This window comes from Accipiter gentilis, chromosome 17 (assembly GCF_929443795.1).
Source record: "Accipiter gentilis chromosome 17, bAccGen1.1, whole genome shotgun sequence".
In the NCBI taxonomy this organism is placed as follows: domain Eukaryota; kingdom Metazoa; phylum Chordata; class Aves; order Accipitriformes; family Accipitridae; genus Astur; species Astur gentilis.
Window position 1 is genome coordinate 30,513,899 of NC_064896.1, and position 27,320 is coordinate 30,541,218.

Consider the following 27,320-nt stretch of genomic DNA (forward strand, 5'->3'; position numbering starts at 1 on the left):
CCTCCAATTCCCACCCCAGTGCAGCCGCACACTTGGAGGCAGCATTTGTAGGACCCTGTGGGCACCATATCCTCTTCTGCTGCTCCAGGCACTTCTCCAGGCTCTTGCCTCGGACTCCTGCCGCCTGCTTCTCCTGGCTTGTGCGGCATTTGCCACCATCAGGCGTCGGCACATGGCTGGAGCAAAGGCTTCAGTGCGCAAAGGAAGTGGCATAAGCATTGCCAGGCAGTGAATTCCATCAGGAGGATTTATCTGTGTATGGAGTCTCCTTTCAGGAACCGGTTATAGCACCGTGTAACCATGCTCAAGCCTCTGACGCTTAGAGCTGCAACATGAGGAAGTTCTTGGAAAAACTGAGTTAGGATGTGTAACCTGTAGGCGTATTGCAAAAGAATCTTGCATGACGGTGAATGTGCTGAGGATGTGCAAAATCTGACAGAAGGAAGAATTCAGAATACGGGTTAATCACAATAGCAATGCAGTCATTGAAAGCAGCATGATAGGCTGCGGGATCCAGTACGTAACAGAATTAGCATTGGGACATACTCTCTGGAAGACAGCCTGCCAGCCAGCCCTGCAACATTTCCTAGACATCTAGTTATTTGAGTAACTCGTTTATTTTGGTTTCAGTGCTTGCCCATAGTCCTAACATTACAATGGTTTTTCTGAGGCATAAAATTTAGAGAGAGCAGATCTTCCTCTCACACATACCCCAGCTCAAGGTGAAAGTACACAAAATATTTGGGGGTGTTTTTATTGAAGTTGTAACAAACCAAGAACTAGAACCTGGCTGTGAACTGTTATTTTAAGCATGGTTTTGCAGTGCCATCTAAAGGTGTAACTCCACATGGTTATGGTGAGTCATTACATACAGAATGTGTGCTTTTCTTGAATGCTAATGCCACAGTTAACACACAAGCTAAAGTGTGTAACATGCATCTGGGATTGCTGCAGCAAACATGAAAAAAAATTCTTTGCTAATAATGGGACAAGATGAAATACCAAAAGTAATCGCTTTCTGAAGCCATATGCTCATAATTGTTTACTGTTAATTGTCTGAAGACAGGGGGATTGCAGGTCTCGGGGAGGCTGCAGGTGCCTGGGGCTTGATCAGCGTCACTGGGAAGGGGAAAAGTGAGAAGAAAAAAAAGAGACCATGGTGCCTTGTTCTCCAGAAGACGTGTCCTCAGTGAAGGCCATCCACCATGGCAAGTTGGCGTGCATGCGTTTGCCATTTGCCGTGCGTTGCTATGTGTGTGCCCGGGCACTTTTCGCTAACTCCCCCGGTGCCGGTGGCAGGCTTGTTGGAAACCTCCTGTGTTAGCAGGACACTTATGATGGTCTGCTGCTGTTACTGATTGGCATTTCTCCCCTTTTTGGACAGGAATGTGAAGGCAAGAGAAGGGGGGCTTAGGGGCGGGTGAAATACATCCCTTGAGTGTTTTTTAGAAGGCTGCTGAAAAGAAAGATCTTGAGTTTAAATGCAAAATGGAGCGACACGCCCACACCATCCCGCAGGGCAAACTGACGGCTGGAGCTGACATCCCCCGTGTCCACGTCCCCGACCTCCCCGACATCCCTCTCCCAAACCCGTCCCCAGCACCCCCGTGGCCGGCATCAGCTGGTGGCCCATTGCCAGCCCTCAACGAGGAGGAGCGAGAGGGCGACTGGGGAAGCCGGGGGGACGGGACGTGTCCCCTGCGCTGTCCCCAGACACCCCGGCACCCGGAGAGGGACCCTGCAGGCGGGGGGGTCGTGCAGCGCCGTGGGGACGGCGGCCCGCTCAGTGTCACCTGGAAATGAGGGAATGAGGGGCCGCAGGGGGCTCGTGGGGACACCGGGGAGGCACGGAGGGACGGCGGTGGGCAGGGGCGGCTGGAGGGGCCGCGGGGGGACCCGGGGCCGGCGTTGCCACCGGCTGCTCCCCCCTCGGGGGCTGGTGCCGCCTTCCACCTCCCCACCCCCGCGGGGGTCCTTGTGCCCGGGGCACGGCGGGGCGAAGGCCGCCGCGGCGGCCCGGGGCCCTGGGGAGCCGGCGGCGCCGGAGTGTGGCCGCCATGACAGAGGGCGGCGGTCGGTTGCCGCGGCGACGTGGGGGCGCTCCGGCGGAAGTGACGCTTAGGGGAAGGGCCAGCAGTACCGGAGGCGGCCGGAAGTGGCGGAGCGATGGCGGAGATGGAGGTGGCGGGGAGCGGGGCTGGGGGTAGCCCTGAGGCCGGCAGCGGTAGCGGGTGGCGGCGTCCGCACGGGCCGCTCCAGCGGTACTACGGCCCGTCCGCGGCGGAGGCGGTGGAGGCAGCCCCGGACCCCACCGACATCAACGGACCCCACTTCGACCCGGAGGTTTTCCTTACGAAGGTGACCTTTGACCCCACAGCGACCTCACACACACACATCCCCCCGCGGGAGCCCCCCAGGTCGTGGTGGAGACCCCGGCCGCAGACACCCCCCACCCCCGAGAGGGAGCTCCGGGGACCCCGGGGTCGGCCCCAGGGACCCTGCAGGGCCCCCCGAAGGGCGCGGTGGGATCCCTGCAGGACCCCCTGAAAAGGTCCCTGGCGCCCCTTAAAGGGGTCCTTGGGCGCGCCCCGTGGACCCGGCCAGAGGGACCCTGCAGGGCCCCCGAAGGACCCCCAGACCACCCCCAGGAACCTAAGGGGACCCTGCAAAGGGACCCTGCGGGGACCCTGTAGATCTTCTTCCATAGACACTCTTCAGGATATCGTGTGTTTTTCTATGGGGACAGTATTGGGCCCCTCTGGAGTGGTTGGGGGGGCCAGGTGCAGTTAGGGCGCCTGGGGGGGCAGGTGAGGATCCCAGGAAGGCTTCAGAGGGCAGAAGGAGGCTCCTGGGGGGCAGTTAGGGCTCCCCAGGTGGTAGTTAGGGCTCTGAGGGGGGGTAGTTAGGGGGTTGGGGGGGAGCTGAGGATCCCAGAAGGGCTACAGAGGGCCGTTAGGGCCCCAGGGGGGCCAGTTGAGGACCCCAGGGGGACAATTGGAGGCTGCAGGGGGTAGCGGGGGCCCACGGCGGGGAAGTGGGGTTGGGGGGCAGTTGTGCAGTGTTGCCCCCCTCCAGGTGCGCAGCGAGTGCCCCCTGGGGCAGTTGTTGGCCCGTGAGGCCGCGCTGGGGCGGGAGATCCGCGCCCTCGACAGTGACATGCAGACGCTGCTCTACGAGAACTACAACAAGTTCATTTCCGCTACTGGTGAGCACCCAGCAGGAGAGACCCAGGCATCTGGGAGGGACTGGGGGGGGACCCTGGGCAGCTGAGGGACCCACGTGTCTGGTTCCCTCTCCCCAGACACAATCCGAAAGATGAAGGTCGACTTCCGACGCATGGAGGCAGAGATGGACGATTTGGCTGCCAACATGGCCGCCATCAGCACCTCCAGTGCCCGTGTCAGTGCAGCGCTGCAGGACCGGCATCGCCGTGGCGCCCAGCTTGCTGGTACGGAGTCAGGGGGACCCCAGGAGGCAGATCTGGGGGGTTGGGGTCAGATCTTGGGGTTGGGGAAGGCCTTGGGGGTTAAACCTTTGGGCTTGCGGGGGAAGATCTGGGGGCTGAGGGGACCCTAGGGGTCAGATCTTGTAGGTGGGGGTAGATTGAAGGGGACTGGGGGGACCTCGGGGGACAGATCTGGGGGTTATGTGGCAGAACTGGGGGGTTGGAGGGCAGATAATGGAGGGGAGGGCTGAGGGGCCTATCTGGGGGGCTGGGGAGACCCCAAGGGGGGGGCAGATCTGGGGCGTTGGCGGCAGATCACAGAGTGTAGGGAGACCCCGGGGGGGTGGGCAGATCCAGGGATTTGGCAGCAGATAACGTGGAGGGAGGGGCTGAGGGGCAGATCTAGGGGATTGGGGGGGGGGGGCAGCACCAGCCCCTGGCCCTGCCCACACTTGCTAACCCCGCCCTAATAACTGACCACGCCCCTTTCTTGCCCCCATGCCTAACTCTGCCCCTGACCCCCCTGGCCCCTACAGGGGTGCAGGCGCTGCTGCGGAAGCTGCAGTCCCTGGTGGAGGTGCCGGGGCGGCTGCGGCGGTGGGCAGCACCGGGGGCAGAGCCTGCGCGGGCCTTGCGCTGCCACGCCCGCGCCCGTGCTGTGCTCCGCCACTACCGCCACCTGCCCTCCTTCCGCGCCATCGAGGATGAGAGCCATGCCATCATGGCCGAGCTGGCCCAGCGCCTCCGCACGCGACTCCGGTGCGTTCACTCTGGAGCCTGTTGACGGCAGCTCTGGGAAATGGGGTTTTGGGGGATGTTTGCTCTGGAGCCTACTGATGCTCTGGAAACAGCCTTTGGGGGGGCTCACTGTGGAGACTAATGATAGCCATTCTAGTAAACAGCCTTCTTGGAGGGCTGGTGGTGGTCGTGGTATGTTAACTCTGAAGCCTACTGATAACAGCTGCAGGACACAGTTTGTCAAGGGGTCGGGGGTGTCAGATCTGAGGCCTGATGATAACAGCCCCAAGAAACATCCTAGGGAGGGGAGCATTTACCCTGGAGCATATCAATAACAACCCCAGGAACCACGTCTTGTGCATAACATTCATAGAGGAAGGGGGATAATTCTGACCACTACTGAGAGCTTTTAAAAGGTTCCGCTACATGTTTTTTTTCTCATGTGTTTATGGTAAAGGTATAATTCTGGAACCCACTGAGGAGTTTATTGATTTTTCATTATTATTGTAAACATTGGAACCTACTTTAGTGAGGTGAGAGTGATCTTTAGTGAGTTTTTTTATTACTGTAACCACTGTTAACTTTGGAACATGCTGATGTTTAGTATTTTTTTTCCCCTTTGTTTTTTTGAATAATTACTGTTTACTCTGAAGCCTACTAATGACCTTTATTGCTTATTCTATTTTCTTTGCTGTGCCACTGTTAACCCCAGAACCTGCCACCATCCCCAAGTAACCCCCTCATTTCCTCCACCCCCTCAGGGATGACACCTTGGACCCCAAGGAGCTCACCGAGTGTGTGGAGATGCTGTTGCAGCTGGAAGAGCCACCTGAGGAGCTGTGCGAGGAGTTCCTGAGCCATGCCGGCACCCGCCTCGAGGCCGAGTTGGCAGCACTGGAGGCTGAGCTGCCCCCAGCCGACCCCTCTGGTGCCGCTGCCACGCCACCCCCCACCTCCGACATCCTCGACTTCGTCGACCGTGGAAGCTCTGCCTTTGTGGGCAACCTGTGCCTCCTCGCAGCCTCATACCGCAGTCTCTTCGAGGGACGCCCAGGGGCTGGGGATGGCCGCCTGGAAGCCTTTGCTGCCACCCTCACCACCCGTTACTTTGAGCTGCTGGAGCGGCGCCTGGCGCTGGAGCGGGGCCTGGGTGACACCTCACTGCTGGTGCGGGCGCTCGACCGCTTCCACCGCCGCCTCCGTGCCCTCCTCGAGCTGCTGCCTGCGGCCGGGGCCGAGGCAGGTGCCGCACTAGTGGCCCGGGCAGCACGCGAGCGGGTGGATCGCTACCTGCGGGCACTGCAGACCTTCTTCCTGGGGTGCCTGGGTGATGTGCGCCAAGCACTGGCCGCCCCCCGGCCTCCCGGCAAGGAGGGTCCTGGCCTGCCCGACCTGCTGGCCACGCTCGCCTCCTCTGTTCTTGGCCAGCTCAAGGCTGTCCTGGCCTACGTGCAGCTCTTCACCGCCAAGGATGTCGCCTTCGCCAGCCTGCCCTACTTCAAGGTGGGCCATGAGGTGGCGTGGGGCGGTTTGGGCAGTTGCGTGGGGCATTTGATGGGTCACTGGAGTAATCTGGGTTTGGCACAAGGAAGTTTGGGTGTTGCACAGGGCAGGTCGGGGCTTGCACAAGGCAGACTGGGGGGGTCATGGGCAATCTGGAGGTAGCACGGGGCAGTTTGAGGGTCACTGGGGCAGTTTGGAGATTGTACAGGGTAGTTCGTGGTTTTTCAGGGCTCCAGGGTGGTATTTTTGGGGTGTAACCCCCCATTTTTGGTCACAGGGGGAGTTCTGCGTGGAGGCAGTGCGCGAAGGGCTGGTTGTGGCCTTCGTGCGCTGGCTCTGCCGCACCGCCCGGGGCTTCGCTGATGGCCCGGCTGAGCGGGGGGCCCCTGCGGCACCCCCGGCCCTGCTGCTGCTCCTTGCCCGCCTCTGCCTTGACTATGAGGCCACCACCATCAGCTACATTCTCACTCTCACCGATGAACAGTTTCCTCCTCAGGTGAGCCCCCAAAACTGCCCCAGTTGGCCCCAAAATGGCCCTAAGGGGACCCTGAATGTCCCCAAGATGTCACAAAATGGCTCTGCATCCCTCTGTGTCCCAGCATCTATTCAGGACACAGTGGTGGGTACCATGGTGTGTGTGGAGGTATGGAATCTTCCTTCTGTCTTTGTGTGCCCCCAGATGTCCCTGAGGGACCCCAAAATGTCCCCAAGTCCCTCCCTGTGCCCTGCTATTGCCCCATGTCCATCCACGATATGACCCTGGGGATGGCAGTGCACATGGAGGCAGGAGGGTCCTTGCCTGTGCCAGTGTCTCCCAAATGTCCCCAAGGGGCTTCTGTATGTTCCCAAGCCCCCCCAGATGCCCCAAGGATATGAGGATGGCAGCGATGCTGCTGCAGGTGGGGTGGCCTGAAGAGCATCCCATGTGTCCCCTGACATCCCTGTGCCCCCAGGACATCAGATGGTAGAGACATGGGGGGCATCCCCACATGTCCCTTGTATCCCCAGGCAACAGGGCCAGTGGAGATGGTGGGGACAATGCTGTGTGCGGAGGTGTCAGGTGGCATTCCTACATGTCTCCACATGTCTCCATGTCCCTTGCACCTCCCAGGACACAGGCCCAGTGGTGACACCGGGACCAGCACTGTGTGCAGAGGCGCGGGGGGCGGCGCAACGGCTGCTCGACCACTACGTGCAGGTCCAGGGTGCCGCAGTGGCACAGATGCTTAGGAAGAGCGTGGAGACACGAGACTGGTTGGGCACTGTCGAGCCCCGCAACGTTCGTGCCGTCATGAAGCGCGTGGTCGAGGACATCACCGCCATCGATGTCCAGGTTGGGGCAACACCAGGAGCCCAGAGGGACTGGGGATGGTCTTGAAGTCCCCCCACGGGGTCCAACATGTCCCGGAGGGTCCCTGGAGAGGCCCCCATAAGGTCCTTGAGGACTTTAGGAAGTCCCCAGAGGGTCCCTGCAGAGGTCCTTAAAGTCCCCTGGTGGTTTCCAGATGTCCCAGAGGGTTCCTGGGAGAGTTGGGAGTCCCAGAGTGTCTTGGTGGGGGAGAGCTGAAGTCCGTGAAGGGTCAAGAGGAGATGCCCAAGATCCCCATTTGGTCCTTTAGGATCTTTGAGGGTCCCAGAAGGGTTTGGGAGGGTCACAGAGGATTTGAGGGATCCTGGGGGGACAATAGGGGGGAAACAGTCCCAGAGGGTATTTTGGGTGGATTCTGCGATACCAGCACTGAGAGGGTGCGGTGCCGCAGGTGGGGCAGCTCTTCGAGGAGGGGGTGCGGCGGGCGCAGAGCAGCGACTCGAGCCGGCGTGCCTTCTCCGTCTACAGCAGCTCACGGGCACCTGGGCGCTACGCCCCCAGCTACACCCCCAGGTCAGGCCTGTCACCCGGACACCTCTCGGCCCCCCCTGGGCCTTCCCTGGTCACCCCAGGGCCACTGTGTCACCTCTGTGTCACCCCTGCGGTACCCACTATGTCTTCCCTGTGACCCTCTTCAAGTCCCCAAACTGTCCCAATAATTTATGATCCCCGTATGTCCCAACCATCCCCACGTTCTCCCTGACTGTCCCAGTATCCCCTGACGATCCCCAAGTGCCTTGCGTCCCGCAATTGTCTTGTCTCTGTGTCTTTGACCATCCCCACGTTCCCTGACTGTCTCCACATCCACTGCCCATCCTCATGTTCCTGTCTTTGTGTCCCCAAACTGTCCCAATATCTCCTGACCATCCCTGCATCCTCTGAGCATCTCAGTGTCTCCATCCCTGTGTCTCCTGACAGTCCCTCTGTCCCTGCCCCCACATTCCCTGGCTTTCTCAAATATGTGACTGGCCTAATGTCCCTGACTGTCCTCGTGTCACCATCCCCAGTGCCCCCATGGACACCCACCTGCTCAGCAACATCCAGAAGCTCTTCTCCGAACGCATTGACATCTTCAGCCCTGTCGAGTTCAACAAGGTGAGGCCATGGGGACATCCCCATGTCTCCAAGGGCCCCCCTGGTCCCCATATCCCCAAGGGCCCCTAAACTGCCCACCTTCCCAGCTGTCACATGTCCCTGGTGTCCCCATGACCCAGGTGTTGGGGCCCAGGGTGTCCACAGGAGCCAATGACCAGGACAAGGGTGTTCCCACTGTCCCCTGATGCTCCCTTGTCCTAGGTATTGGGACACAGGGGGTCCCTGCGGCTGACGACCAGGGCAAGTGTGTCCTCATGTCCCTACTCTGGCTTGACTTGGGGCTTCCCCGTGCTCCCAACAGCCAGGCAAAGGGTGTCACCATCCCCCTGTGCCATGTGTCCTCTATGTCCCACTGTCCTATGTGTCCAAGCTTGGGGGTGGCAGCCAGGACAAGGGTGTTCCTCGTGTCACCCATATGCCCATTGTTGATGGGACTTGGGACCTCCCTGCACTTGAAGAATCCAGGCCGAAGGAGGCCCCATTCCTCTGTGACACATGTCCCCAGTGTCCCCACATCCCATGTGTCAGGACTGAGGGGATCCCTTGGGACTGGTGACCAGGATGAGAGCGTCCAGGAGCTGATGGCCTGGAGAGGGGTGTCCCCAATGTCCCCACATGCCTGTGCAGATGTGACTTGGGGCGGGGGGGGTGCTTCTGGCCCCTCTGTGCCACATGTCCCTGCTGCCCTCATGTCCCAGGTGTCGGTGCTGACTGGGATCATCAAGATCAGCCTAAAGACGCTGCTGGAGTGTGTGCGGCTGCGGACGTTGGGGCGCTTTGGGCTGCAGCAGGTGCAGGTGGACGGCCATTACCTGCAGCTCTACCTCTGGCGCTTTGCTGCTGACGAGCGGGTGGTCCAGGGGCTGCTGGATGAGGTGGCCGCCAGCGCTGCCCACCGCTGCCTCGACCCTGTCCCCATGGAGCACAGTGTCGTCGAGCTCATCTGCGAGCGCGGGTAGGACATGGGGGCACACAGGGGCATGGGTTGAGGCACAGGACGTGGCATCACATAGTGGGGCGATGCAGGGACATGGGACATCTGTGTCACCATGGGGCACAGCCAAGTGGGGACATCTCTGAGAGGGGAACATGTCTTAGGTCCTGTTATATATCTGGGGAGAGACCTGTACCCTATGACTCCCCACACGTACATGGGGACGTTGCATGTGTCCTCCCCCACATGGCAACACATAAGAACATCCTATGCCCCCACACAGGGTGACCCCATGTCTCCCACCCCCAGCCCTGGTAAGACCCCACATTTTCCCCCCAAACCAGTGATACCCTCAGTGTGTGCTGACACTCCGTGTTGTCCCTGCGGCCCCAGTGACGCACCATGTCATCCCCCACCTTGGTGACGTCCCCTCATGCCTGGGAACATGCTGGGCACAGCCCCTTTGTCACAGTTGGGGACAATAAATAAAGTATGTGTGAGCTGTGCTTTGCGTCCCCTGCCTGTGCGTGGGGTGGGGATGGGGCACAACAGGGACAGATGCCTGTGTTCCTGGGGGGAGGCAGTGACGGTGTGTAGGATTGAAGAGGGGTCACATAGATGCCTGGGTCCCTTGGTCACCTGTGTCCCCATGGGCCAGTGGGGAGGGGGGACAGACCCAGCCCCTTGCACAAAAAACCTTCCTCTTCCTTCTGCTGCACCATGTGTGCACCCAGTACCTTGCACGAGCACCCAAGGAGCATCCATCCCCTCCCATGAGCAACCTGGAGGTACCTAGTGCCTTGTCCAGCCTTCACATGAGCAGCCAGTGCCCTCCCAGCCACCTCTCACGAGCACCTCGCACATGCCCAAGGCCTCACACAAGCAAGGGGGCTGCCTCTCTGCACACCCCAGCTGGCTGTGGGACCTCAGCAGGGTCAGTGCTACTCATGCAGCTCCTGCTCATCGCTGCCAGGCACTGCAAGGGGATCCTCGGGTGCCCAGGGGTGGGGAGGGACAGCAACAGGGTCAGGGGCGCAGCCAATGCCCTGGGTGTGTGGTTGGGGAAGGGCTGTGCTGGAGAAGCAGCCCTCTGAGCCCTGGCCCTGGACAGATTCCCCACCTCCGGTCTGGGATGAAGGGTGTCTGCAGGGGCCAGGGATAGCCGGCACAGCAGGGGTTTGTAAGGTGAATGAAGCCCCTGACCTGTCCCATGCAGGGATAAGACAGCAATGGACCAACAGCAATGAGAGAGCAAGCATCCATAAAGGTCCCAAACCATAAGAGTCAGGGACCAAAAACCTTAGTGGGTACTAAACAAAGTGCTGGGTAATCCTTGGGGTCCTTAACTAGAGGCACAAAACCCTGCAGCATGAAATGCTGGGGATGCTTACACTGGAGGTGTAAATACTTGCACACTACTGATAAAATCAGAAGAATCAAACTTCTTCTCATCACTGTCCCAGCCCTCCCAGGGTGACTTTGGAAAACTCACTTCATCTGTCTCTGGTGAAAAGCCTGGTCACCATGGACTCCCCAGACGTCTTGGAGAGATGGACAGACAGACAGACACTCCTGCTGGAAGAGATCAGGAGCATCTGAGGAGTGTTGCAGACACTGGGGTCCCTTGAATGGAGAAGCCTGAGCAACTGAAATGAGAGCTTTGCTCCCTCACTTCCCTCTAACATTAAGATCATGACACAGACCTCTTGGAAAAGCATCAAAAGATACAAAGCGCAAGCTGAGAATTCAACATTATCAACTCCCCAGCTCAGGGATCTCCCATTGCCAGCAACTGTGGGCACAGCAACTGGCAGTTACAGCTCCTTCACAACATTTATTCACCCTGGAGTAAAGGAAGGCCATTTTGGTATTGTTTGTTAAACAAGGTTGGAAACTGGAGGGTTGCCCCTGGCCAGCTGTTCGCTCCCTCCTTTCCCCCCACAACGGGATGGGGGAGGGAACTGGAAGGGCAAAAGCAAGAAGAATGTGAGGGTCGAGATAAAGACAGTTTAACAAGTGTGTGGAAAAAAAAAGGAAAACAAGTGATGCAACAGCATCCACCAACCACCTCTCACCAGCAGACAGATGCCCAGCCACCTTCGGGCAACAGCTACCTTAGAAAGCCTCCCCCAGTCCCAGTTTTCTTGCTGAGCACGAGTGTTCAGACAACCTTTACTAAGAGTGATCAGACTTGCTTTCAGGGGAATGGGGGCAGATACGAGTTGTGACATAACTGATTTCTGTGGCAGATCCAAAAATTAAAGTGAGGTATCCTGAGAGTCATATCATGTCTTCTTATGGGATTGTATTTCTTTTCATATTGCATTCTCGCTCTGCAGACTTGTATGATAATTGGAGATTATCTCTGGGTTTGGGATTAAGAGATAAAGAAGAGCTGGCGAGTGCTTTTTGTTCAAATGCATTTATGCATGGTGGCAAAATTAGCTCTTTCTTTTAGAAGTATCCTCAGCTGGATAAGAAGGAAGGAGAAAATAGAAGTAAATTGTTTTTACTTCTGATTTCAGAGAGAAACATTTCATGTTGGTTCACAATAAAGCAGCAAGGACAACCACCATTTTTCATGTTCCTGGAAGAGACAGAATAATGTTCAGTTCTGCTCATACAAAAAGAATTGCATCCTGCTTTTAATAAACAGGTTTATTGTTTGACTGATTCCTTGGTAGGACGAGAAGTACATGGACATACCCTTCACTTTTTCTGAGCTGGTGAACTCCTTGACCTCATAGGTCCAATGTTAAATTGCTTCTGTTAGTAGCAAGAGTGATAGGCCATATGGGCAGTATACTTAAATGGGATGCTTGTATGTTGGCAATTGTCTAACCTGCTCTTGTGCAGTTCCTGTAATCAGAGCAGGTTTTTGTTAAAATAATTGGGCCAAACTGGCAGAGATCTGGATTCAGATAACATTATTTGTCTTCAGAAAGACCTGCTGTGATCCTTCAGCAGGACATCAGCATCCTGGACTTTCAATTGCTAATCTGTGCAAAAAAGGACTTTGCAGATTGCCTTTCTTGGTAAGACTGGCTCCCTGCAACCCCTTTTGTAAAGTATGCAAGTTCTCATGGGCCTGGCTGCCCCCTGCATGTGTCATGCACATCCCCTTCAGCTGGGATCATTCATCCTCTGTGACCAAAAGGTCGGTCCTGTTTGGTAATGTTAATGATCCAGGCTATTTGCTAGGACAAATTTCCTTCATGTTGTCCTTTGCAGTCACTTGAACAAGGCTTGGAAATGTCAGGCTATGCCCTGCCCATGGTGACAAACTACTCAGCCCCTGCTGTCGTCTGCCTTCAACCAAAAAGATTTTTCCAACGTGCACAATGTTGTTCTTGTCAGGGTGGCTTCTGCACCTGTGCAGGAGCCTTCTGCAAGTTTTGGAAAGCAGCAAATGCTGGTTTTTGTCACTCCTATCACTGAACTTGGTCCTGTCTTTGAAAGACGAGGAGTGGTGCTGACCACCTGAGGCAGGTAGATCTAGGTCAGCCTCACTCACTGCTCATTGTCTTCCTGTGAAGGTCAGTGTCACTGAGGATTAGCTAGCCTGGGATGGCTCTGCTTTTACGTATATCTATTGGCAGTTAACAAATGTTCTGCTTCTGCTCTTTGGCACTTCGTGGTGTCCTGGGGGTGGACCCCATGGCACAGGCAGCATGGGCAAAAGCATGTGGCAGGGGTGTGAGGTGGAAGAGATGAGCAATGGGGGAACACCTTTGTTGGGTCACTTTCCCATAGAGCAGTCTATACTCAAGATTAGACATCAGTTTGTTCCAGAAAAAGGACATTACCCTTCCCTCAATCCTCACTGCATTTGTGAGTTCATGTAGAATCAGTATACCTAGTAGGAGAGTGTGAAGCTGAAGAGAAGTGGTAGGAAAGCACCAAAGAAGATGTACAAGGAGCCATTTTATTGGGTGTTTAGAAGGTACACTGTCCCTTCTGGTACTTTTCTCTCAGTCCCATATGCAAAGGAGCAGCCAAGAGCTGTGGGGTGAGGTGCAATTGTGCTGTCTGCCCAGTTTTCCACTGGGAATCGCTGGGCATCCAGCTTGCTTTCAGGTTTTTGCTGTAGTCAGTGCTGACACCGAAAAAAACCTTCTCCACGTGACTGTGTGTGTGCCGCCTGGGGATGCTCGGAGCACCGTGAGAGTGGTCCAAAGTGAGCTGATGTTCAGCTCATGCTCAGTGAGTTTTGGATCCTTTGCTATCAGAACTACTGCATTTATTTTGAAAAATTGTCAACACTTGGTTGAGGATGTGATTCCCTCAAGTCATTCAGAGTTAAATTGCTGACCCATGTGCATGTTTGTACTGTGCCTGTGTATGTTGTGAGTGAGTCACTATATATAATAATGCCGTTGTTTAGACTTTACCAAAACAAACAGCATCTTGTCCTAACAGTAAGAAGAAAAAAAGACCCTTATTTATAAAAACAGATGACAGAAATAATTTTAAAACACCATCTGAATTTTATTTAGAACTTAGATGTTATCTCTAAAGAAATAAGATCTAAAATAGACTGGAAGGTGACAGAGTGTAATATTCAGCACAGAGAGTTTAGAAAAACAGCTGCCAGTGTCGTGGTTTTCTCCATTTTTTATATTTGTTCTTTTCCCAGAGGCTTTGGATATGAGACATTGGAAGTCATCAGGGAGTGTTATCAGCTGCTGGGTCAAATATTTTGCCAATTTAAGCCTCTGTCCGAACAAGTTTCTGAAACAGAAAGTCACAGCAGTGAACGTAGCATGCCAAAATATACAACTGCAGAGAAAAGCCAGACTTACCTATGATACTTGAACGATATACTGAAGTTGCAACCTCTGGCAGAACTTGCGTGAGGACAAAGGCTTAGTCTCTCACCTGCAGGTGCTCACCAGGTCAGTACAGGTCGTGAGCTCATGTGTGAACACTAACAAAGAGCAAGTGTGTCACATATGCCAGAGTCTTTCTTGGTATTACCTAGAAGTTTTCTTTCATCTTGGCTCTGTTCCTAAAAACACACCTGCATGAAGCAGGTGCTTTTTCCACAGGGGAGGTAGCATCTCCATAAATTCTAGCCAGTAAGAAAAATTATGGTATTTGTTGCAGAGACCGTCTTTTGTTTGTCAATCTCTCAAAGCACTTGGAAGCTTTGTGCTGGTCTGCAACCAAACCTGAGTCCAAGGGGTGCTTAAGTTAACATATTTGGGTGCTCTAGGTCCAAAATCTGGCACAAGGCTGCACAGTTACATACATTTATGATAATAATAAAAGGAGTGAATTACCAGCAGGTTGACGAGGGCCTTTACATGCTCAGGAGAAAGCTCATCAATACATTCCTTTAATGCGGTCAAAGCAGCTCTAGTCAAGTCATCGACTTTATACTGAGAAATTGGCCCAGTGTACAGCTGTTCAGCAGAGCCTTCAAGAAGTGTCTGAAGAAAGCTGGGGACAATCTCATGAGCAGAGCCAGCTCCTGGAGTATGAAAGACAAAGTGGAGTGCAATGAACGAACCTTTCACTTGCTCAGATTCAGCTTCTTCTACCCTTTAACCCCCTCCATCCCAATAATGACACACAAATCACACTAAGTTTTTGCTGAGTGTGTTCTCAGCTCTGTGGGGCTTTTTTTTGAAGCCTTCAGAGAAACGGGTTGCCACTGCAGGAGCTGCTCTGTTGCACAGGTCCCTTGGTGGAATCCTACCGTTCAGGGATAAGCTTCTGCCTGCCTGGTCCTCAGCCTCTTCTCAGGCTTTGTGGGATTTTTTTTCTCTTTTCCATGCACCTTTGCTTCCTTATGTTATTCCTTGTTTTTTAACCAGATATCAAAAACGATTCAGCTCCCTTCTCTGAATATGTTTGCGTATTCATCACCCAGGTTGTCTGTAGTATTCAGGAATTACATTTTTTCTCCTATCTCTGGAATTGTCAGCATTTTAGATGAAAGTAAACTGAAAATGTTTCTGCTCTCTTAATCTCTTTTCTTCAAGTCCAAATCTTGTCACCTTCTGATGTTGCTACCTACACAACTGCCTACAAAGGCTGATTTTGAATTTACACATAACGTGCTGTTCTTCCAAGACCTTGCTAGGTTTTCCAGGGCTGCTCATGCAATCTGGTGTCCTTTCCATATTCTCTTTGTAGAAACTGTCTTGATTTATTCACTGAGCCTTGATTTTAAAAAAATAATAATAATCATGTCTGCTAAGTTCTGTCCCTTCTAGTAAAAATTCTGGTGTTTTTTCTCCTCTTTTATTGTCATGCCTGTTCTTTATTTATGAGATTTAATGTGAATCACATTGATTAAAATCCATATGCTTTACCTGCTTTTATAAAATTATTAGGTTCTTCAACTGATGAGATAATTTAGACTGTCTTATCAGTGTACAGCATATTCCTTATCACTCTGCTGTTTCTCTTCCTCTAATTGCACATAACTGTGTTTTTGGTTAATAACCTCAGAGGAATTAACCAAGCTGTGAGTTCACCACCACCCCCTCAACATGTTGAATTACATTGCCTCTGTTTTCAGCTTCCAAGTTTACTTCTTTCCCTATATTTATTTTCTGTTTTCTGACACTTTGGCATCAATGTTGCCTCAGATTAGGCACCTTTGTGGGCTCAAGGAGCCAAGCCTAGAGGTAAAGTTAGGTAATTGTAGTAGTCACCCATCATTAAATAACAGAGTAATGCTGGGTTCATTTTGCTTAAGGTTGAGTTGCCACATCTGCTGTAGTCCCTGGAAGCAGCAGGACATATAATTTAATCTAGTGCAGGTGCTTGTGCTGCGATGAGGTTACCAACTCCAGCCCAATCCATGAATTCAAAGGAGAGCCAGGGTGAGTACTCGAACACCAGCCATCACATTGCAGAGATGAAATTTAGTCAGATGAACCCTACTGTACGTATCCAAGTGAAAAAAATCTCAGAGACCTTACACAAGCTGCTGTGATTAGTATTTTCTTGGAGGCCAGGTACCTAAATTTCCCTGTCATCACTATAAGTCTTCAGTGGGAATCAAAGTGACATAATTTCTGCCAGCAGGGACACAGCATGCTTTCTCTGCAAATTTTAAACGAGGCATCAAGATGCCTTTCAGTTGATTCCTAGAGTAATTTTCACCAGGTGTTTTAATGGTACTCTGAATAGTTTGAATAGTTTGTGCAGAAGTTCAGTAAGTTCAAGATTAAAAAAAAAAAAAAAATCCTATTTTTTTAATTCGTGAAACTTACCAAGGGAGCTGCAGAGCACCATGGTGATGAGCAGAGTAACAGTCAGCTTCATAGCAGAGAGTGCCATTTTCTGCATGTTGTGTGTTAAGCTGCGAAGGCCAGTGACCGTCCTTTGCAACTGAACACAAAAGACCTGGGATATATATCTGTGGGGAATTATGCAATGCAGTGGAAGGAAAGGGCCCAACAGGTCATGCAGCTGTACTAAAATTGGATCCAGGTCATACTTGTTTATGAAGTGGACAGATGAAAAATGTGGGTGACCTCTGCTTTCATCAACTGCTGTCATTGGACCTGGAACAGTGAACATGGTGCTTTGTTAGTGAGAGTTCGCGCTGACATTATGTGTGGGATGTATGGGTTTTGAAGCTCAGCACAAGGAGTGAGATTGCTCTGTCCCTGCAAGATGCAGAGCTCCAAAATCAGCAGCCAATAAACTGCATCAAGCCATTTTATCCAAAGCACTTTCAAGCTCATTTATTCCAGGCTTCTGATGTGATTTCATGCAGCACTGCTGTCACTTTTCTTGCATAATTATTCTTCTATTGTTTTTCCTGCTTCTCTTCTGTAATTCCAGTTCTGCAGGAACTAATGTCTTTATAAGTATCATGATCTGTGACCCAGAAAAATATATATATATATAAAAGAAGATATAGAGAGATATATAAAAAAGATATATCTATATAAAAGAGTAGACTGAAGCGTGAATGAAATGACCACAGATTAAAGAAGAACATCTTTAATAGCTGCTTCTATAGAGCTTTTCAGCTGCTTTTAGCCAAGTGTGCATTGTTGAGGCATGGAGAAATTGCCTCCAATAAACTCTGAACTGGCAGCTGAATCAGATATGTTGATAATCTTTGGAATAATATCACAGTGTCACTCCTGAACTTAAAAAAAGTGAAGCACATTTTTGAGGTCAAAATTAATGGACTGTTGGCCAGCTGAAGCAATGTTCAGCACAGATGGCTAATTCTTGAGTTACAGACCTAATTCTGCTAGCTGGCAGCCAGGAAGGATTGGTAGCCTCCTTATCCTTTCCTCCCATGTGGGGAAAGCCCAACCAATTTTCATTCAGCCCTGTGCTACACATGACTGGAAGGGCTCCTGGTGCACGTGTGGACCCCACTAGAGCCCAAAGATGGATGGGGTAAGGAGGTTGGGAGAGTGAAGATCAAATCCATGGATGTTCCCGGTAAGGTGCGAGCTATTACTGACTATATGGCGCTGTGTTCTGCTAACCTACTAAAATCTAAAATTACCCTGGCAGAAGGGAAGCAGTAATGGCAGTGTATGTCTTGGAAAAAAATGAGATAGGAGAAAGGAAGGGTCTTTCTGTCGACATGGGGTATCCTCCCTTCTGACTCCTCCTCTAGGAAAGAAGGGAGCCTCCCCTGGAAATGTCAGGAGATGCTTTCTGCAAAAGAAAGTGCTCTGCATGATTAACACATTGGGGGTGGGGAGGATGGGGACGGGACACATGTCATGATCAACGCTTCCTGTGGCTAGGATTTCATTTTTTGGCTCTCAGGTAATAGGAAAAGCTGCACACTCAGCATATCCCCTCTGTGAGAAAGAAAGAGGCAGTAGATTTTACAGGGCCACATCTTCAGCTGAAAAAATAGTGTATTGCAGTAAAAAAAAAGGGGGGGGGGGGGTTTGAATGATTCAGCTATCACACATACAAGCTACGACCATAAAATGGTATGACCATGGTATTGCAAAGACTAAAAATTTTCCCCTATCTTCTTCTCTCCCCTATCTTCTTCCCCCCCGAGCATAAGAAAAGTATGCTTTATCTCTGAGATCTTACATAGTCCATGTGCAACCAACAGCATTTGAAAGAAACACCTATTTTCCTGATATACTACCTGATCCCTTTTAGTATCTGTGCTGAATAAGTCTTCTGAGATCTCCCTCTTGGATTTGTCTGCGTAGTCTTGAGTAACTTTACATCTCAGGTTGTTCTTTTGTCATTCATTACCCTGATTCTATGATTCTATGATTTTTAGCAGAGGGTTTCAAAGTCTGTCAGCATTCAAGTAAAACGTGATGAAGTAGTTGGGGGCCTGAAAGATAACAGGTCCACCACTTCCCTCTTAAAATGTTATGTGGTTGTGGAGGGGTGTCCAGAGCCTCAAGGGATTGTTGGAGGATATAGTTTATTTTTAGATGGGTGTGAAGAACTACCTAAACTGTGAATACCTGGTGACCTTCATATAGGACTGTAAAAATATATTATTTTAATCTTTTTATGATGTGAAGTTCATTGTCTAGGTGACTACAGTACTGAAATATGAAATTATAACATAAAATTCCTTCCTGAAAATGTTCTCATTAGTTTTTCATGCCATTTTTGGGACAGGTTGGCAGTAAAGGACTTCAAGTTGTAAAGTGGCTTAAAGTGCGTTAACAAAGTCTTGAGAGTCATTCTCCAGGTGGGTTTTCCCTGTCCTGAGATTTGGTGGGAGGCTATTCCCCAAACATGACCTGGCCACAAAGGAAAAGCACAGAGGAGTGCTTGAACTCCCTTGGGTTGATAGTTAATGCACACAAAGAGATAGATACAGCGTGGATGTCTCAGGAGCTGGAATCAAAGCGCCGTGGACTGTAAGAAAATGTGGTGGCCATGGGAGCTAGCAAATAAGCAGTACCTGCAGGATGTACTAAATTTAGGGACCGGTCCTATCATTTGGATAAATGTGATCAGCTGTTGCTTACCTGGACTTCAGGTATGAAGCATTGGGTGCTGGAGACTTCTTCACTGTCCTTGCTTAGATGCTTAGCTCAGAAGGGGTTCGCAAATACTGCTTTTGTACTCTTCCCCTCAGTGCTGGGTCTATTTGCTTAGGGTTATTTTTCCAGTTTAAATCAGGACACCAGGGGTTTCTCTATTTTGTGCTCCAACATGTCTATATGGCAGTCAGAAATTCTTAGGGTACAGAAAAGCTCCTTCACCAGTTTTTGAGGATGTCCACAGACACAAGTGAGCTAAGTGCCATTTGGGGCAGGCTGAGTACTGTGTGTTCTGGGTAATACACTAAAGCATTTCTCTGCAGCACAAGTGGAAGCCACACAGTCCTCAAGATGTTTTTATTTGTTGTATGCATGGAAATTCTTGGCAGAGGATTCCAGAGAAGGGGAAAGGGGTTTCATTTTCCTATTTGCCTAAAAAAATGATTCTTTTTAGCTAGGAGCAAGCTGTGATGTTTAGCAAGCAGAGCCTGGCAGCAACCATCAGACTGCGTATGGCAGGACCACAGGAGAGATGCAAGAACTGTGCTGGGAGCTCCAAGGGATCTTATTAGCCACTTGGCTTCAATGCTTTTGCTTATTCATCATGCTTTAAAAGAAAGAAGTGTTTGACTGTTGAAATAATAAACATGGTCTCAGAAGGCATCTGTGGTACCCTTGTACCTCTGGCTTTGCTCCCCTCACAGCATCACTGCTGGAGGCAGCCTGAGCAGGGATGCTGCGCTGCAACAACCCCCCCACCCAGCCAAGCCCTTGATCTCATTTCACTTCAGAGATCTGGCCACCTGAAAGCAAAATGACAGAAGAGTATTGCAGGATTCCCAGGACACAGGCTAAGTCAGTGCTCTGTATTGTGGCTGTTCAGTTTCTAAGCTGCAAGTTTAAGGAATTCAGTTTGAAAAGCTCCAGGGAGGTTTCACCACCAGCTGTCCTGGCAGGAGCTTGTCCTGGTGTTTGCATCCCTGGAGCTGATCCCACTGGGAGTGAACAAGGGTGCACTTGAAAATGAGGGGTTTTTTTCATGTTCTTCCGGTTTTAAAACAAAGAATGTATATAATTTTATTTTAAAAGAGTGTGAATTTCAGATTTGCATCAATCAGTGACAAGCAGCTTAACAAGGTCTGTGATGAATGGGAGGGGAGTACATCCTTCCATGGCATATGCATCCTATTATTATCTTCATGCTGGAACTGTGACACTAAACACTCCCTTCCCATTACAGGGACACATCAGTGCTGTGGGGTGATGGCACTGCACTCAGCCCACGTGGTTTTCTTGCTTTGAATATGTTCTTATTCTGAGCATAGGCAGTTCGCTGGGCACAGGCTGCCCGGAGAGCTTTTGGAGTCTCCTTCCTTGGAGATACTCCTGATGTTACCAAAAATGCTCTCTCATACTACAAATGATCTAAGAAAAGAGAGTGCTTTGGGTTGCTTTGTAAAAATCCTTCACATTTTTCTTCGAGAATGATTTCTGTTTTCTCTTCATTGTGCATAACAATATAATTGAATGACAACTGCAGTGGTATTGAACTTGTTCACCTTGTAACTATGGATGTTAATGTATATATGTTTCAGCAACTGCTTGTCTCACAAGTTAGACAGCTGGTAAGGATGATCTCAAAACAAATTATCAAATCCTACATTTTAATAAGATTAACAAAGACAATTATTTGTTTTATCATATTGTAATAAGAAACCTAAATTATTTTGAAACAGAGTACCTGAAAATACAGTATCTTAGTGAACGGGGAGCTGAAAATTCATTGTTAACATGGCAAAAAAAGATGGCTTTTTTGCATACAGTCTAGCACTTTTGTGTGTGTGTGTGTGTGGCAGATATTGTTTAGTCTGAAAAAAAGCTCAAGGTTCTCTGTGCAGCTTTGGGAAAAGTGATGGAAGTATATAAAGAGCTTGCTTACTGCTTCATTGCTATGACTGGAGCCAAGTAACAGGTCCAAGCTGCTTGCGAGTGAATCAGATACTGCAGGCTGGATGCAATAAAAGGTTCCCCACATCTCTACACTGTGTGTGACAGCATCTGTTTCATGACACATTCATGCATGTTAAACAGGGACTGGAGCATATCAGGAACATGCTCGCATCTTTATGGCTGGTGTCTGCTCTTTTCGGAAGCTGATCTGTAAGGTCCCAAAGTGGCAAGAAGCTGAGCACATCTGAACTTGTTGAATTGAGAGGAAAGAGATGGTGGAAGCACTAGCAAAACCCCAGGCTGGTCCTGTGTCTTGTTAGGGAAGAAAAGACGATTTGGGTGGGTTTTCAGGAAATACTGAGAGAACATGAGGAAGCAAAGATCTAATACTAAAGATCTAATCCAGCCAGCTGGGACTGTTCAGCCTGGAGAAGGCTCCAGGGGGATCTTTCACAACGCATCTCAATACCTGAAGGGAGGGTGCAAAGAAAATTGAGCCAAGCTCTTTTCAGGGATGCCCAGTGACAACGGGCACAAACGGAAACACAGGGGGTTCCCTCTGAGCATCGGAAAACTCTTTTTCACTGTGAGGGTGACCGAGCACTGGCACAGGTTGCCCAGAGAGCTTTTGGAGTCTCCTTCCTTGGACATACTCAGAAGCTGCCTGGCTGTGGTCCTGGGCAAATGGTTCTAGGTGGCCCTGTTTGAGCAGGGAGGGTTGGGCCAGCCAACCTCCAGAGGTCCCTTCCCACCTCAACCAGTCTGTGTTTCCATGAACTATTCCTGTGCCAGGTGTGTAAGTGCTGAGTGCTTCTGTTCCTGAAGGGCTCAGTGCTCTCAAAAGGGGAGACTGCAAAAAATGAGCTGTCCTATTCCCCATTAGCCCCCCAAAAGAAGAAAGCTCCCCCTAAACGATGTGTTTGGATGAAAATAAGCTTCTAGAGTCCCTGAAAAGACCTGTGATGGCCCTGGAGGCAAGAAATAGTATTTGGAAATATGTATCCCTTGGCAAGGACTGCTAATCTGGATTTTCATTGTAAGCTACTTAATGTCATTTGGGGATTTGTCTAAAAGTGTGTTTTCTTGTTTTCCTACTGCTGGCAATATTGTCAGCAATCAGGTCACTAGAATCCATCTTAATTGATAATAATATTTTCAAGCTAATCCCTGAACAATCAAAAGATAAAGTGTGTGTCCACACTTTACTGGAAAGACCCCTGTGTACTTTGGAGCGTGTCCCATAGCATGCCAGCTCAGGGAAAGCTGGTGTCTCTCCCTGTGTGCACAGAGAAGGTGACAGATCGGGGACCGTGAGAAGGGGAGGATGTGAAAATGATAGGATTTAGCATCTGTTTCATCATACAGCCTTTCCTCTGACCCAGCAAAGCCCTTTTAAAGACAGCGGGGTTTTCTTGCCTGGGTAACATTGCAGCCATACCACCTACTCGCTTCTTGGCCACTGCTGAAGTCTGTCCAGTGCCGCTCCAGGCCAATGCCACATTCCCCAGGGGGTATCCTGTCTGGGACAACGCGGGCTCTGCCGCTCCCTGTGCAAGGGAGAAGGGTATGATGACAGCCAAGAGAAAGGCTTGGCAGGGCTATAAATCATGAGCAGCACCTTGTGCTGTTTTGACATTCCTGTAGCCTTGGTTTTAGTCTTTCTACCATGAATAAGTCTTGAGATTTAGTAAGGATGTAGGCATGGATCTCTTGGGATACACGTGATGCCTTCACATCTACCTGCCAGCTTCTCCACCGTCTATCCGTTTCCCTTCCCTACTCGCAAAGCCATCATGCTGGTCATTCCAACTCCACTACATCCATTTGCAGGTGGTGTCGATGCTGCCAGATCTCATTTCTGAATCGGGGATGACTTGGACAGTTTAGCAATGGCCGTCCTGTGTCTGGTAGAAAGAGGGGGCAGCATGAAAGGATTATGGCTGGATGCAACCGAGAGTTATTTTCACATATTCCTAGTGTTAAGACAGAGGTAAGTTTTAACAAATTTGCTGTTGAAAACACCATGGTTCATGAAAGTAGGTGATGAATGATACTTTGTTGGGTTGTGTCTCTTGGCTGGTGCAGGTTGGATAATCTAGAAAGCAGCAGATAAAAATCTTAATGGCTTAATTCTCTTTTATAATCCAAACATCGGAAAGATCTAACTATTAACTTGTCTTACAGCAGATCAGTACAGGAGTGAATTTGCTTGTGCACAGTGACTTCTGCAGCTACTCTTTGTGGGTTTTCCTTTCTTGTCTTTAGGGTGCTAGGGCAAAGACTAGTGGGAGAGTCTGTGTCAGGTTTTTGGGCCAAGTCCTGATTTTTGCAGTGCTCTCGCACCTTGGGGCTGAGCCAGAAGCATGGGTTGGAGAAAATGCAGTGTGAGACCCTCTGTCAACACATCTCTAGGGCATTTATTTTCATTTCTAGGAATCCTTCCTGCTTCTACTTTGTGGAAGGGACCCTGTAAATAAAGCTGTTGTGTTTCAGTGACAGCATTGAAGAGGTCAGGAGAGGGGCACAGCTCCAAACTTAGCCAGGTAAGCAGTTCATTTTCATGACGGTGAGGCCAGTTAGAGCAGAGCTAAGCCACGGGGCACTTGTTTCCACATTCTCTGTGGTTCCAGAACCACCTAACCTATCTGGGAAGGGAAAGTGTACATGCACATACCACTCCTTCTCCCCCAGCCCCAAGGAGTATTTCTGGCAGTGTTGCCTATGTGGATCTCACTTTGTACCAAACAAACATTAGGCTAAACTTAATTTCGTTTTCCTTTTATTTATTATTTTGTTTCCAGGTGTATGCAGTTTTTACTCTTTTGCAACCATTTTGCATGCTGTTTTTTGGTATCCTGCAAGCTACTCACCATCCACAGCTCATAGGCTGCAAAACACTAGTCGTGGGTACAAGGCAGGGCTAGAGCTAGAGTGAACATTAGTTGTGGGTTTGAGGCTGCATCTAGAAGGTAACTGAAGCCACATCCCTTCACAAGAACACATAGCTTAACCTTCCTACAGGACGTAAGCAAAGACCTACAACCACCTTATTTGTGAGCATTTTGGGCTAAAGGTGCACAGAAAAAGGCTTAATAAACAGTGTTCTCACGGCAAGAAGCCGCAGAATTTGGCTTGACCTGCCACAGGGGGATTGTTCATTTGTTTGTTGTTCCAGGAGTCAGTGTTTTGTGCAGTGCAAACAAGTGCCTTGGAGGACAGGCAGCCACCTGGACTCAAAGGCAGTAGCAGGTGAGGTAGAGAAAGTACTTTTGGCACTTGGAAACGCAAAGTTACAAATAGAAATCAGAGAAGCTGATTTCACCGGGGCATGCAGTTTCTTCCCACTGTCATTTCAATGGGGGGAGATGACAAACCCGCATTCAGGTCTTTGTGGAGAGCCCTCTTCCCAAATCTCTGCCAATCTCCCCTGAGGGGTGCAGCCCCTGAACCAGGCCTGCAGCAATGCTCTCTCTTCCTAAGGACTGTGTGCTTCAGCTCAGTTTTACACTCGAACAGCTTCCAACATGGCTCCATTTTCTTCAAAACTTCCTCCTCTGAGCCTGTTTCCAATCACAACTGCAATCTTTTCATGTTTTTTTTTGGCTGCCAGCTCATGGTTTAGTGCTGAGCAAGCAGCAGGCTACCTTGGACAGGGTTGTTCTCCTTGGACACAGCTATATCCTCCAAGAAAGGCATTAGCCACAAAGAATACAGTTGCTGTGCTCCAGCTGCATAACAGCCACATATGCTAGATTTAATTCAAAGAATAAAGGCTACTCAGATGTTTAATATAGGAAAGGGAATGCCAGAGTAAGTTGTAAGTGTAAATGGGCAGAGGCAATGGGAACCGAACCTCAGCAAGGCTTTGTCTGGGATGCCAAGCTCTCATACATGCTTAAATGTGATTTTTAATAGTCCTATTTACTTGAAACCAGCTTTTCTTGCTAGATTTTCAGCACCCCTGAACCCAGAGAAGATTGGGATCCCACGTGAAAACAAACCTGAAGGAAATGCTTTGAAATGTCAGTGATCCTGAGGGACAGGTTGAGAGGCCCTAGTTCATGTTCCTAGTCCTGATCATGTACTACTGAGAAGACCTGGTAAGAAAAGTCCCTGTCTTTTTTTTTTTTTTTTTTAAATTGTTTTAAACAAAGCTGAACCACAACAGCTTAGCTCAGAAGGGCTAGCTGCTTTTTCTACATACCTGCTGAAGTTTGCAAGACGTCATCCCACTCTGCTTACCTTCAAGGATGAGTCTGAAGCATTTGACAGAAGCAAAAAATCTTAGGTAATTTTGTTGAGATCAGTGGTATAAAATAAGAGTTAAATGGCTCAGAAGTAATACTATGAGCTTTTAGTTTGAGGCCTTCTTGAGGCCAGAATCTGTCTCATCATTGCAAATAATACCTAATGGCAAAAGTCACAGTTCTAGATTTACCATTGTTACGAAGCTTAAGTGGTCCTTGAAGACTGGAAATAGCTTTTCTCTTGGCCAAGAATCGCCCTCTCAACCTTTTGTTTGGCTGTTTGAATTCCCAGCATTCCTTTTTCACAAGGTATCTAACATTCATCATAATTAAAAAGACAATATTAACCATCCTACCACCACCACCCCCCCCTTTTTTTGTTTTTAGACTTCTCAGTAAGTTGCAATAAACTGGTAGGTACTGGAAAAGATTCTAGTATCCCAAGGCCACTTACATTCCTTAGACCCTAGGAGGTCTATGGTGAGGACAGATTGTCATAAAACCCTGAGCCTGTCCCCCAGTTCTGTGAGGGGGGGAACCAGTCACCCTGCCTGTACTACACTTTCTGTGCAGTCTTCTCTGCAGATGCGACCTCCCTGCCCTGTAGGCCCCCGGGGCTAACCAGAGAGTGCTTTTTGTCAACAGCTGTTCAGAGAAGGTTGTTCAATGAGGGCTGTTGCTTCCCAGATCTGTAGATGAGTGTCCTAAAGCCAGATGGACCAGGAAACCGGTCAGGTTGTTACAGCCACACTGATGTATTGGCACCCACTCGGTATGTCCTTGGAGGCCCTGGATTTGTACAGACCTGCAGAACTCTGCTGTCTTCCCAGTGCGTACTCTGATAACCAGCATGCTGGAAAAGGCACCACAGCCATATTACTGCTAGTTCCCTGCCCACAGGTACCTGTGAGAATGGAGGTCATCTGCACATGTGGTGTCTGGAAAGCGTCAGGTACAGGAGTGTTTTGTTCATCAAGCCAAAGCCAGGCACAATGTGCTCTTTAATATTCTCATCAAGAAACATCTTTGCTTTTACTTGTTCTTTCTTGGAGCAGTTTTAGGTTTGAGACTTCAACTAACTGATGGCCAAGTTTACTCATTTGAGAAACTGCTTTATGCTTACCCTGTTATATTTTTCTAGGTATCTGCTGAGCACTAGCTGCAGTGACAGGTTAGGTGGATCTTGCCATTCTGTCACCTATGCTTTTATCAAACTTTTCTGTAAGTCAGAACAGGCAACAGAATACAGGAGCTGATTCAGAGCCAGGGTCGGGGGCAGAATAACCTCGGCATGCAACCAGGAATCTGTCTTGGAGAACAGCGAAATAACTGGGGTTTTATGGTTAAGACTGTCTTCACTCAGGAGCAGCTTCTAAAATCTGCCTGTGCAATACTTACTGAAATTCAGCCCACAGGCAGCACAGTCATCTAGAGCAGTATCTCCAGGGAGGCCCAGCTCAGGGTCAGGCACAAACCTAGTCAGGCTGTACCAGAAAGCACATGCACTTAGAGCTTAGAAAAGGCTCCCTGGGCAGGAATAAAAATTAAGATAAATACCTGAAATCAAGAGTGAAAATCTCTTTCTTAAAGTCTTGAGGTTGTAATTTCCTGGGATTTCTACTTGTGGTTTTTTGTTTGTGTGTTTTTAAATACCAGAGCTCCAGTTGTATACTGTGAGTGAAGTTCTTGCTCCAGCTGGTGGTAGCAATTCTGAAAATTTTCTGAAGTTATATAAGTAGTGAATTACAGGGATGTAGGTTAGTTTGTGATGAATTCAATTCATGTATTCCTTAGCAAAGATTTCTGGGAATATATCATCATGCCAAACTGTCCCTCAGAAACAAAAGAAGAAAGTAAAACTAGTCAGCAAATTCTGCAGGGTTACCAAAGTACAAATATTTTCCACTGTAGCAGGAATTATTAAGTTCTTCCTAGACAGAACATTCCTATCTTAAGGAAACAGTGCAAAAAGCAACCCAAAAGGACAGATTCCAAAATACTGTAGATTTTTCTAATAAAAAGCTATAATGAGTCCAGAAGAGAAGCCCAGAGGAGATGATTTAACTCACTTTTA

At 49.8% G+C, this 27,320-nt stretch overlaps 2 protein-coding genes across 4 annotated transcripts; one reads left to right on the forward strand and one right to left on the reverse strand.

The window, feature by feature from the left end:
- The first annotated feature begins 652 nt into the window (after positions 1 to 652).
- Positions 653 to 19,522, forward strand: VPS51 (VPS51 subunit of GARP complex). Of its 3 annotated transcripts, none has more exons than XM_049819919.1 (11): positions 653 to 2,358; positions 3,076 to 3,205; positions 3,302 to 3,448; positions 3,982 to 4,204; positions 4,945 to 5,686; positions 5,964 to 6,182; positions 6,798 to 7,019; positions 7,447 to 7,568; positions 8,063 to 8,150; positions 8,849 to 9,105; positions 10,548 to 11,367. In XM_049819919.1, exons 1-11 carry the CDS (start codon positions 2,167 to 2,169, stop codon positions 10,681 to 10,683), a joined length of 2,478 nt encoding a protein of 825 aa, XP_049675876.1. In that variant the 5' UTR covers positions 653 to 2,166; the 3' UTR covers positions 10,684 to 11,367. The 3 variants fall into 3 exon arrangements, with proteins under 3 accessions (XP_049675876.1, XP_049675878.1, XP_049675877.1); XM_049819921.1 differs by lacking the exon at positions 10,548 to 11,367 and adding an exon at positions 19,504 to 19,522 and having other exon boundaries at positions 655 to 2,358; XM_049819920.1 differs by lacking the exon at positions 10,548 to 11,367 and having other exon boundaries at positions 656 to 2,358; positions 8,849 to 9,607.
- Positions 13,753 to 16,389, reverse strand: SCGB1C1 (secretoglobin family 1C member 1). Its single transcript, XM_049819925.1, has 3 exons — positions 16,314 to 16,389; positions 14,367 to 14,557; positions 13,753 to 13,815 (listed from the first exon to the last, which is right to left on the reverse strand). The coding sequence occupies exons 1-3, from the start codon at positions 16,387 to 16,389 to the stop codon at positions 13,792 to 13,794; spliced, it is 291 nt and encodes a 96-aa protein (XP_049675882.1). The 3' UTR covers positions 13,753 to 13,791.
- Positions 19,523 to 27,320: the final 7,798 nt, after the last annotated feature.